Source organism: Schistocerca americana, chromosome 2 (assembly GCF_021461395.2).
Source record: "Schistocerca americana isolate TAMUIC-IGC-003095 chromosome 2, iqSchAmer2.1, whole genome shotgun sequence".
NCBI classification, from domain to species: Eukaryota; Metazoa; Arthropoda; class Insecta; order Orthoptera; family Acrididae; genus Schistocerca; species Schistocerca americana.
Window position 1 is genome coordinate 656,223,255 of NC_060120.1, and position 12,202 is coordinate 656,235,456.

The following is a 12,202-nucleotide window of genomic DNA, read 5'->3' on the forward strand; positions in this document are numbered from 1 at the left end:
GCGTTCGCTGTCTTCTCCTACCACACTAGTACACTGAAAGCCGTCTGCCCACGTGCTCAGCAGATGAAACAGCCCAGAAAACTCCCCTCCGCCTGCTGCAGCGAGGGAAGAAAGAGATATTATCCCGGACGTCCTGGAGAGTGGGAATTTGGGCCACTGAAGTATCAGAAACAGCAGCCCAGAAGGCCTGTTCATTAGTCACAGTATCAGAACGTCAAGACTTACACTGAGGTGACAAAAGTCATGGGATGCCCCTTAATATCGTGTCGGACCTTCTTTTTCCCGGTGTAGTGCAGCAACTCGACGTGGCACGGACTCAACAAGTCGTTGGAATTCCACTGTAGAAATATGGAGCCATGTTGAATCTATAGTCGTGCATAACTGCGAAAGTGTTGCCGGTGCACAATCTTGTACACAAACCGACCTCTCGATAATGTCCCACAAACGTTCGATGGGATTCAAGTCGGGCGACGTAGCTGGCCAAACCATTCGCTCGAATTGTCCAAAATGCCCTTCAAACCAACCACGTACAATTGCAGCCCGATGATATGACAGCGTTGTCTGGGAACATGAAGTTCGTAAACGACTGCACATTGCCTCCAAGGAGCCGAAAATAACCATTTCCAGTCAGTGAGCGATTCATCTGGACCAGAGAACCCATCCATACCATGTAAAGACAGCCCACCACCACCAGCTGGCACAGTGCCTTGTTGACAACTTGGATCCATGGCTTCTTGGGGTCTGCGCCATACTCAAACCCTACTACCAGCTCTTACCAACCAAAATCGGGACTCATCTGATGGCCACGGTTTTCTAGTCGTCTAGGATCCAACCACCCCAGGAGAGGCGCTGCGGATTAAAGGTACTCTCGTCGGTCGTCTGCTGTAATAGCTCATCAACACCAGATTTCGCCCCAGCGTCCAAACGGATACGTTCGTCTAAGTCCCACATTGATTTCGCAGTGTTGCTTACCTGTTGGCAATGACAACTCTATGCGAACGCCGCTGCTCACGGCTGTTAAGTGAAGGCCATCGGCCACTGCACTGTCCGTGGTGAGAAGTAATGCCTGAAATTTGTTTTTTTCGGCGAGATCTTGACACTGTGAAACGTCCCCTTTTGAACAATTATACACGACTGTCCTTAAACTGACACACAATATTTTGTTAGCGCAACGCAATCTGACTTTCAAAAATCCCTACAAAAGAATGGCCCTGACTAACATTAACCTATACCTTTCACAAATCACTTACCTCACAAAAATCTTGGTTACTCGAACTACTACAATACAGCGAGCGCCACTACTGCCAGCTAAACAAAAGATTCAAACTACTTGATATCATCATATATAAATATAGCAGTTCATGACAAATTTCTAAACTCCGCCATCTCTCTCCCCACATCCACCACTGCTGGTGGCTCACCTCCAACTGCGCAACGCTACGCGCTGTTCACAGCCAGCTGCCTAACACAACAATGGCGAGTATTACAACAATGCAAAGCAGCCACGGACTGCACACAGCACAGCCAGTGATTTTCATACAGAGGTGGCGTTACCAATAAAAAAACCTAAACAGCCTACTTACAACTGTCGATCTCGTAATACTGAATTCCCTAACGATTTCCGAAATGGAATGTCCCATGCGTCTAGCTCCAACTACTATACCGCGTTCAAAGCCTGTTAGTTTCCGTCGTGCGGCCGTAATCACGTCGGAAACCTTTTGACGTGAATCATCTGAGCACAAAAGACAGCTCCGCCAATGCGCTTCCCTTCTTTACCTTGTATACGCAATACTACCGCCACCTGTATTTGTGCATATCGGTATCCCATGACTTTTGTCACCGTCTGCAACATGCAGTGACGTCGTTTTTGGAGCGCTCTGTTTTAGTTTCTATGATGGCAGGCTCATCAAAATTTTCTGTACATCAGCCATCTAAGCTCCTCAGTTGCTAGTTTAGCCGTTATTAATGGAGTCACAGTGAAACAACCCTGATTCTCACTGTAGGATAACAACGAAGTTTTATTGCTAAACGGATACAAAACGTGTCATGTAACGGTCACTGCCACATACACTTTACAAAAAGAAAAGGCAGTCTTCTTACTAGTAAGATCATTGCCTAAGTTGCAGGTGGTAGCATGGTATATGAAACTGGAAAGTACGCCTAGTGCAAGCTTGGGAGTATAGTAGTGTTTACGAATATGGGAGAAACAAACAAAACAAAACTTTTAAATTGATTATTACAACTGTTTTTTTTTTTCTTTCTAAGTGGTCCCCTCTTAGAAGACCTTAGGATTAAGATCAGGATACCAGTTTGGAATTAAGGATGATTGAGTGCGACTGAATGAGTGAATGGCTCTGAGCACTATGGGACTTAACCGCTGAGGTCATCAGTCCCATAGATCTTAGAACTAGTTAAACTTCACAAACCTAAGGACATCACACACATCCATGCCCGAGGCAGGTTTCGAACCTGCGACCGTAGCGCGAATGAGCGACTAAGGGTGAAAATGACAGAGAGTATTTTAAATAAACTTGTATCTTATGAACTTTTTGAGCTTTACATGACCTAATAACATTCGTCTCTGGTAACTGCAGGAAGGACGCTGATAGCCACGTTATTAAATATAACATCAAAAGCAATAATTACTCTTAGCACATAAGAAGTATGCACTTCAGTTAATTTACCAAGTTTAAAATCTTAAAATTACGTCACCATATGGTGCTATTTTACCGAACCTTAGCGACTACAGAAACAGCATAGTCAATCACAAGAATTTTAAATATTACGTGTACATTGAGTAAAAAAAATGGGATGCTTACATTCATCCGTAGACAAAAATGAAACTTAGGAGAGCTTGTTATTTCTAGTAATGAAGGTTTTTTTCAATGCCTTTAGATTTTTAAATCCACTTGTCTTCAAGAACAGTTGACAGCGTTGGTCGTTCTACCGTCTTCACTTGGGGGGGGGGGGGAGGGGGGGCGAGAGAGGTACGATCACAACTGCAGAAAACAACGTCCGCAAAATCGCCAACATTCAATGGGCTTTCTTACTTTTCACGACTGAAAATACTACTTTCGCATGAGTATTATTAATACAGGAGGGAATAAAAGGCTGGGTATGAAACTGACCATTCAGTTTACAGTAATTAATAGCTCTTCTACACAATTTCTTGTTGGCACTAAATTTTTTAATTGTGCATCATGCAAAAGTTTATTTTTCAGCTTTCTTTAGAGACCATGTAGAAATCTAAATACCAGAACGTTGCATCGTAGAATAGTGATCCTCATTCCATGCAGCCCAGCGCCATGACTGTGGTGCCAACCCGACTGCCTAATAGTCGCAGATAACTTGTTTTAATTCGACTCGTACCTAACGGATTTACTTGTTAGACACAGCACGTACAGTGAGAAGAAGCAGGTCCAAATCCACAACTGTCTATTTTAAATTAATATGGGAATGAATTTTATCTCGATAACGCTCGACAACGCTCCTAAATAAAATAGTCTCGTCTTTTTTTGAATAGGAATCGAAAAACGTTTTGCGTTTTCCTTTTTTAGAGAATCCTACTTTAATATCACGTTTTTCATAGACATTCTCTCAAAACAGGCATGTCAGATGGTAGACAACTCAACATGATCCGCTACCTATCCCACTTAGGACAGATTTCGTATTCCGAACACACAACACGATAAAAGAAGGGCTACATTCAGTAGCAGTCATGTTTCAATGAAGAGTCCTTGGAATTTATATTATTCCTTGTGAATGTCAGTGAGTTATGTGTACAGTTTCAGCATGTTGTGAGCAACACCAGTGGGGTATGAGATAGCACAAGAGGACAAATCGGTAGTTGTTGAGAACAGCCTCACAACAAGCGTTAAATTACACTTGAAGAATCAAACATCTTGCCCTTTGACCCGGCCTATTGTGAAATTGTGACATCAAGAAGACCGTCGTGATCATAACGTAAAACTGAGCTTCAGAAAACGGAAACAAATTTAGCTATGCACAGTAGCGGGCTTTAGGCACCAATGGTCTACGTAGATGTACACTAAGTTATTTAATTATGTTCGCGAGTGATAAAGTTAGCAGCGATCCTCCATCACAGACACCGACGTAACCTTTGGCAGCATATGCAAGTTCATTCATTTCGGCATGACTTGGATTGGTCGACCAGCTATTGGATACAAGGCTAATACGTTAGCAACCACCATACAGTAGTCAACTGTACTGTAGCAGTGTCCGCGTAACACAATTTATCGAACACAAGACAGAATTCGCTTTAAGCATTGATAAAACTGCACTCGTACAGATAAACGTCGAATAGCCAAGTTATTTACAGAATATAGGAACATTTCCACGCAGGACCAATGATCAATTCGCAACAATTCTGTAGCAACAGTCATACTAAGAATAGGTTGCTGGTGGCATCCAAGTAGCTTCTGGTTGGAGGAACAAAACTGGATCCACGGCTTCTTTTTTTCTTCATTGCTCATTTCATTCTGTCCATATGGGGACGGCTAGCAACAGCCCTATTGGTGCTCTTCAACCAAATGATGTTAAAATTATGGATATCTAGTTTTCTTATGCTACAAAGAGTAAATACTCAGCAAAATCCAGTGGCAGACGCTACAAGGGAGGGGTCGTGCATATTGGCGAGGTTTACTATTGAAATTTCGAGATATCACTTTGCGGGAAGAGTCGAACAACATACTACTTTCTCCCACACACGTTTCGCGAAATGACCACAACAAGAAAATTCGAGAAATTAGAGATATTACAGGGACTTACCGACAATCATTCATCACAGCAGCCAGTCGCGAGTGGTACAGGGTAGGAGAAGTCAGTCAGTGGCTCCAGAAGTATCCTCCTCTACGCCCGGTTAGGTGGCTTGCAGATGTTGATGTAAAATAATGGATTAATGTGCAATAAAATGACTTCTTAATGGCTGTGTGGTTGATGCTAAGATAATTAGGATGCTGCTTCTGGCAACTCCCTCCAGGTCAGCTCCCAGTATGTGTTCGAAGAAATTATGAAGAGATGAACGACAACAGGCAATTCAGATAGATGGAACGTATGTGTGGGATCGGGGAGGGGTGGGGATGATGATGATCTCAGAAGTGCAATATGTAAGTGGAGGCTGTAACGGGAAGGAACGAGGATAGGTTTATGACGTTCACGAAATTGGTCGAGATACTGACGTCTCTATATAAGGAAACGGCATGACGGATGTGGCTGCTGTTGGTAGGATGAGCAGATGTCGACTGATTTCCAAGTCGGGAAGAGGGGTCTTGTTGAAGTTTCCTTTCTGTATGATGTGGAGGTTGTGGAGGTGGAGAAAAACCCAGGGTTTTGATATTCGAGTTTACGGAATGTTTAGGATTAACAAAAATGTACCAAGACTCTGAGGATTATGGGGTGTGCATGAGGAGAAGGTAGATGGAGTGCATAGCGTACAAGAACTTCTAAGGGGTGGTTTAATTTTGAAGGTGTGGAGATCCAGGTTGTATTGGCAAAGGTAAGGCTGGGTCAAGTAAGGCTTCTGTAGGTGTGGATGAGTGTAATCCCTACATATTAAGTACAGTCTGTTGTAGGCTTTTTGTTGGATGGTTAGTAGACCGGGTGCCAAGTTAATTTGCGGTTAATATTTAGTCATGATAATTTAGTGTGTTAGTAGGATGGACGGGATGGCTGTGAATGGATAGATAGAAAGAGGGGAGACGGAAGCAACGGGAAGTGCGTTCTGTGATTATTGCCTAGGATTTGATGGGATGAAGTACGGCCTGAAGTCATCGTCGTTGTAGGGCACTGCAGGTCAGGCTGTGGCGCCCGATGACCCTAAGTTTCTGGTTCCGATCGAGAGCAGCACCGCGACAAGTGTATTTTTTGGCGATGCCGCGGTCGGTGCTTTTCGTATCGGAAGGGGCCACAGCCCTTTGCTACTAACGGTCACACTGAAGGAAGTCATCGAAAGCTCGAGTTCTTCTTCATAACAGAAAACTGAGGACACATTACCCTGAATTGTGTTTTGCTATGTTTCCAGAATTTTTTGAGGTGAATACTGTGCTGGTTCCTTAAACTATCTCGACATGCGATCTCCTTCTTCCTCTTGTTCAGATCGAGCCTGTGCTCTGTGTCTAATAATATCGAGAGTACACTAAAATCTATCCTTTTCCACAGTCTCGTGCAGGTGCCTGTTCATTAAAAAATGACTCTGAACACTATGGGACTTCTGAGGTCATCAGTCCCCTAGAACTTAGAACTAGTTAAACCTAACTAACCTAAGGACGTCACATACATCCATGCCCGAGGCAGGACTCGAACCTGCGACCGTAACGGTCGCGCGGTTCCAGACTGAAGCGCCTAGAACCTGTTCATTAAAAAGAATGCAGTGTGGACATGATCGTGAAGCACTCTTTGTGTCTTTTTGCAGGTAGCTGACCTCTTTACCCTCCTGAAGCCGGTGTGCAGCTGCAGTGGCGCCATGCCGCCAGGCCACCATGCGATGAGTCTCGCTAGAAGCTGGTGAGAGCTTCGGGCAGCATGTGGCGGCTCTGCACCGCTCACCCGCTCTGCACGTGGGCGTGGCTGTGGACGCTGCTGGTCGGATGTCTTCTGGAAACGCACGCCGCGCGCAGACCAGTTTATAGTATTCGCATCGGTGAGTCTCTGCCTAGGAATGTTCGTAGGTACCTGGCCCATTGAGAGAACACTGTTGTCAACACCAGCTAACTTTTTTTTTCTTTTCTTATTTTTTTTCTGTGACTCATCAGTCTTTTGACTGCTTTGACGCAGCCCGCCACTCTAGAAGGTAGGTTAACTCTCAGCAAAAAAAAAAAAAAAAAACACTTTCTAATCAACATCGTTTGGTTGCAGGTGACAAGCTACATGTAATAATTATCACAAAAGTGATCCAGAAAATTCATGCTCACCAAATGTAAAGGTATTTACAAAAAGAAGCGATCTGTTGTTTGAACTAAAATGCAGATAATTTTATAATCATGTAACAAAAATGTTCACATTGCAGAATAAATAAAAGTGATAACCCACAGATGATGGCACAGTGGTGCCGAAACATGTTTGGATACTGAGGAAAACGGTGTTTTGCATAACTGGCGGACGTCAAATACCAAAAATCTAACTATGACTATTGCTACAGAATTGTTGCAAACTGATCATTGGTTCTGGGTGGAAATGTTCCTGTTTTTGGTAATAACTTGGCCACGAATTACAGTTTTTAGCCTCTGCTGTCCTCTGTTCTACAATTGAAGTTATTCACGACGTCACAACAGACGTCCCTTCTTCGTGTCAGTGTTTCCCATACATTCCTTTCCCTGCGGAGGACCTCCTCATTCCTTATCTTACCGGGCCACCTAATTTTCAGCATTCTTCTGTAGGATCATATGTAAAATGCTTTCATTCTCTTCTGTTCCAGTTTTCCCACAGTTTTGTTTTACTACCGTATTGGCATTTATTTTCATTTTTAATTATTCATTCCCTACTGAAGTTTACAGGACAGGAGTTAGTAGAAGTCTTGAGCCTTTTCAGTCAAATTTCATTGAAGATGTTGCTCACTGTGAATGCCTGAAAGGGGACCGCCAATCTGTAATTTGCCTCATTAACCGTGGAAAAACTCCCAAAACGATTAGCCAGAACTTCGGGATTGCACCTATTTCAGCTTGTTTCTGGAAGAACTTTGCTTCGGACAAAAATAAGAAGTATGTGTGCGTGAGTGAATTGTAATAGTTTCTTTTTTCTTATTACTGGCCCGGAAGTCAGTCCATTGTAGATCTCGTTCAAATTCAGCCATATTCTGGTGGACTGGGAGTAGGAGTGGAGCAAAAGAGTTCCCAACTGAGGATATTTGGGAGAGCCTTTTAAGTTCCAGAAATTGCCTGGTAATGAAGGGAAAACTCCCTAATATGTTGGTGGGAACTTGAGAAATGAGACCATTTTCGTTTCACTGCCTTGGATGATGTTAGATATGGCAGTCACGCACAACGCATTGCACAACTGCGAAAGATCAGCCGCTGGTAAGAGCACAAAACGAACAAAAATTTCATGATACGTTATTAACGGCCAGTTAAACTGAAGCGGGATGGACGAGAATACATTTGTTTTTGTAGCTCTTTCCCATGTCTTTCAGACATAAGGGGCATGGAGGTTAAAGCAATATATTCGCATTCTGGAAATATTTATATGTTGATTCGGTCGCCCAGATATAGAGGGTGATTCGTTGACCTTGTTACAAACTTTCAGAGATGCTGAAGAAGGGTAAGTGTATCAATTTGAGGTAAGAGACCCCGGCCCCGGAACGGCCGAGTTGGAAGTCAAAATCGTTCTGACACCTCTGACAGTTGAATACATGTAGCGAGACTGTCATTGCTAGGACTGTACTGTAGGTTAGGCAATCACAACGAGATATAGAGGCTGGGATGATTACTCAACTAATACAGTATAGTTAGCGAGCTGTGTACTGACATGAGCAATCCTGGCGTGCAGTGTCTGTACTGTAGCAAACTGCAGTCTGCATTTACAAGTGGAAGAATTAATACTTCAGCTTCAACATTTCGTTGAAAGGGAACAGCAACTTAATTTAAATTCCTTAAAGCAGTTATTAACGGTTCTGTCAACAGTTGCAGTGTTTGTTAGGCCACTAGTTTCGATTCTTACAAGTTCATTTTGAGGCCTGGCCTACTGAGGCTGCACTGACAGTGCCTGGTCTTAATAATAAACGTTGAGTGGCAACATATGCTTTATAAATGTTTGCACGATGAATGCCACAATACAAACCTACCTGTTATCAAGTCTAATAAATATTGCAACTGTTGATATAATCATTAATAAACGCTTTAAGGAAGTACTAATGTCGATCAGCCCTGAACAAGGAGAGTTGTACCCCTGACGGAACTTGCAGACACGATTTTCGTGCATAGGCAACCAAATGGAAGCAGCGGAGGCGACTCTCCCCCGCCGGAAGTTCGGGTGTGTGTGTTGTCCATAGCGTAAGTTAGTTTAAGTTGGATTAAGTAGTGTGTAGGCTTACGAACCGATGACCTCAGCAGTTTGTTCCCATAAGACCTTACCACAAATTTCCAAATTTTTCTATTGACAAGTTAGATAATCAAGCCTGCTTTCGTTGTCATGTACGGATAGTGAGATGCAACAGTACACAGAGTCTGTATCTTCTAAAGAGACAAGTCTGCACAAACTATTTATTATTGTGAAAATATGAGAAAAATTCAGGGCAAAAGTGGCCAAAGAGGGACAACGGAAGTAACTAATAATTTCTCTTTAACGCGTAAAGTTTCCCAACCTCGTGGTGTAACAGTCTGAATAGACATTTACCAGCTGTACGAGGCACTCGTAATACGCACTTTATTCAACTGTTTGCCCAGCTGGCGTGTTCGACGAGTCGGGGCCGCCGGCCCTGGTGCAGGCGTTCCGGTCTGCGGTGGCGGCCATCAACATGCAGACGCGGGCAGACGCCATCCTGGGCCGCCTCGACCGCCGGCCCCTACTCGACGCCCAGGAGGTCACCGTCAGCGCGCTCGACAGCTTCGGCACCGGCAGGAAGAGTGAGTCTTCCGCTTCTCTTGCCGGCGATAACTCCCAGCGAGCATGCACAGAGCACGCTAACTACGCTAAACACCTTGTTCATCTAAACTGGTTACAATAAATTAAGGAAAGAAATAGGAATAACATATTATATGAATTGGGAACGAAGTTTTTCGCGACGGTACTTATATGTAAAACATTCTCGGTATTCTTGCCGCGTCAGTTCTGGATAAAATCTCGAGCTTTCGACGATTACCTCCATCGTCATCGTCAGGAGCTGACCGATTTTTCGTCCTCCTAAGGAAATGCGCCCTGTTAAGGACAATCTCGGCCTCAAGGTCCCTGGAGTTTATAATGTACCCTGTGAGTCTGGAAGCAATTATATAGGTCAGACGATTCGTACCGTTTCCGACCGCTGTGCAGAACGTCAACGTCATATTAATAATAGAGAACTGGAGAAATCGTCAATTGCGGAGCACAGCCTCACGAACATACATAAAATATTTTTCGACGAAACAAAAAATTCTGTCCCATACCTCCACGTACTAGGATTCTGTTATTAAGGAGGCTGTTCAAATAAGAATGAGTCAAAATAACTGTAACCGCCATAGCGGATACCATCTGAGCTGTGCATGGAAACGAGCGCTCGATGCAGAGAAGCAGCAGAGACGTTCCTTCCAAGGTTTACATTCCAACGGAAGCGGTGCAGCCACCGGTGCACACAGTGATATCGTTTGCGACAGCAGTACGTCATCGCCGACCAATCATAAGCCGAGCAATCAGAAGCCGTCCACGGGATATAAATAAGGCTACCACAGCAGCAGTGAAGACAGTCAGCTCCTGACGATGACGATGGAGGTAACCGTCGAAAGCTCGAGATTTTATCCAGAACTGACGCGGATAGAATACCGAGAATGTATTACATATATTATGTAAATTGTTGGTGGGAGGGGGAGGTGGTAGGAAGGAAAAGAAAGGGAAGGTACTATTGGTGTCAGCTGTACCGAGACCTTTTGCGGAATCAGTGTGTCGACAACCGAAATGTACGCCGGAGACCCGAACCAGGGCTCACCTGTTTACTACGTAGTTGCGTTAACTACTGCGCATGCTGGACACAATGTTTATCCCAATAGCGACGACTACCTCGGTACGCCTGCCGACCGACCCACGTTCCCACCCAGCGCCACCTATACGCAATCCCCAGCCTTGTCCTCCATGCTCGTTACTTTGAGTTTCCCGTCGGAGGTAGAACGTGCATTGAGGACACGTCCGAAACAACAGACACTACGCATTCATGTAACTGATATACCTAGAACCGGAAGGAATCCACCACCTTCAGTGCGGATGCACAGTTAGGTTCGACCTCCTGCCGGGATCTCACAGTAGCGACCATGAAGGACACGGGGGGGGACTGTGGATACGTGGCGCTGGGTGGGAATGTGGGTCGACGGAGAGGCGTACCATGACAGTCCACGCAATTGCGGTAACACTGTCTCTGGGTGGCACAATGGTTAACACAACTGCCTAGTAAGCAGGAGATCCCAGGTTCGATTTCCAGTCTGGCACACGTCTTCACTCGTCGCCGCTGATTCCGCCTATAGTCCCAATGCATCTGAGATCAACAGTCCCTTCACTTTCCTTTCCTCTCTCCCAACTCCACCTACAATATATGACATGTATCAAAGCTGCTGATTCCTTGTGGTGTATGATCTTTTAGACATGTTCAAAATATTTTGTAGCGAATGTGAAGATACTTACTGATAGCGCATAATACAAGAAAACGTACTTTCAGGCAAGTGGTTTAAGTTAGAAGATACACTACTGGCCATTAACATTGCTACACCACGAAGATGACGTTCTACAGACGCCAAATTTAAGCGACAGGAAGAAGATGCTGTGATATGCAAATGATTAGCTTTTCAGAGCATTCACGCTAGGCTGGCGTCGGTGGCGACACCTACAACTTGCTGACATGAGGAAAGTTTCCAACCGATTTCACATACACAAACAGCAGTTGACCGGCGTTGCCTGCTGAAACGTTGTTGTGATGCCTCGTGTAAGGAGGAGAAATGCGTACCATCACGTTTCCGACTTTGATAATGGTGGGATTGTAGCCTATCGCGATTGTGGTTTATCGTATCGCGGCATTGCTGGTCGCGTTGGTCGAGATCCAATGACTGTTAGCAGAATATGGAATCGGTGGGTTCAGGAGGGTAATACGGAACGCCGTGCTGGATCCCAACGGCCTCGTATCACTAGCAGTCGAGATGACAGGCATCTTATCCGCATGGCTGTAACGGGTCGTGCAGCCACGTCTCGATCCCTGAGTCAACAGATGAGGATGTTTGGAAGACAACAACCATCTGCACGAACAGTTCGACGACGTTTGCAGCAGGATGGACTATCAGCTCGGGGACCATGGCTGCGGTTACCCTTGACGCTGCATCACAGACAGGAACGCCTGCGATGGTGTACTCAACGACGAACCTGGGTGCACGAATTGCAAAACGTCATTTTTTCTGATGAATTCAGGTTCTGTTTACAGTATCATGATGGTCGCATCCGTGTTTGGCGACATCGCGGTGAACGCACATTGGAAGCGTGTATTCGTCATCGCCATACTGGCGTATCACCCGGCGTGATGGTA

The 12,202-nt window shown here is 44.8% G+C and overlaps 1 protein-coding gene across 1 annotated transcript in view; it reads left to right on the top strand.

The window, feature by feature from the left end:
- Positions 1-12,202, top strand: part of LOC124594291 (glutamate receptor ionotropic, kainate 2-like) — a 212,001-nt gene that overhangs the window by 36,729 nt on the left and 163,070 nt on the right. Inside the window, exons 2-3 of the mRNA XM_047132654.1 lie at positions 6,431-6,658; positions 9,396-9,575. Of these exons, the coding sequence (XP_046988610.1) occupies positions 6,541-6,658; positions 9,396-9,575 (298 nt within the window). The 5' untranslated portion in view covers positions 6,431-6,540. The remainder of the gene's footprint in view (positions 1-6,430; positions 6,659-9,395; positions 9,576-12,202) is intronic.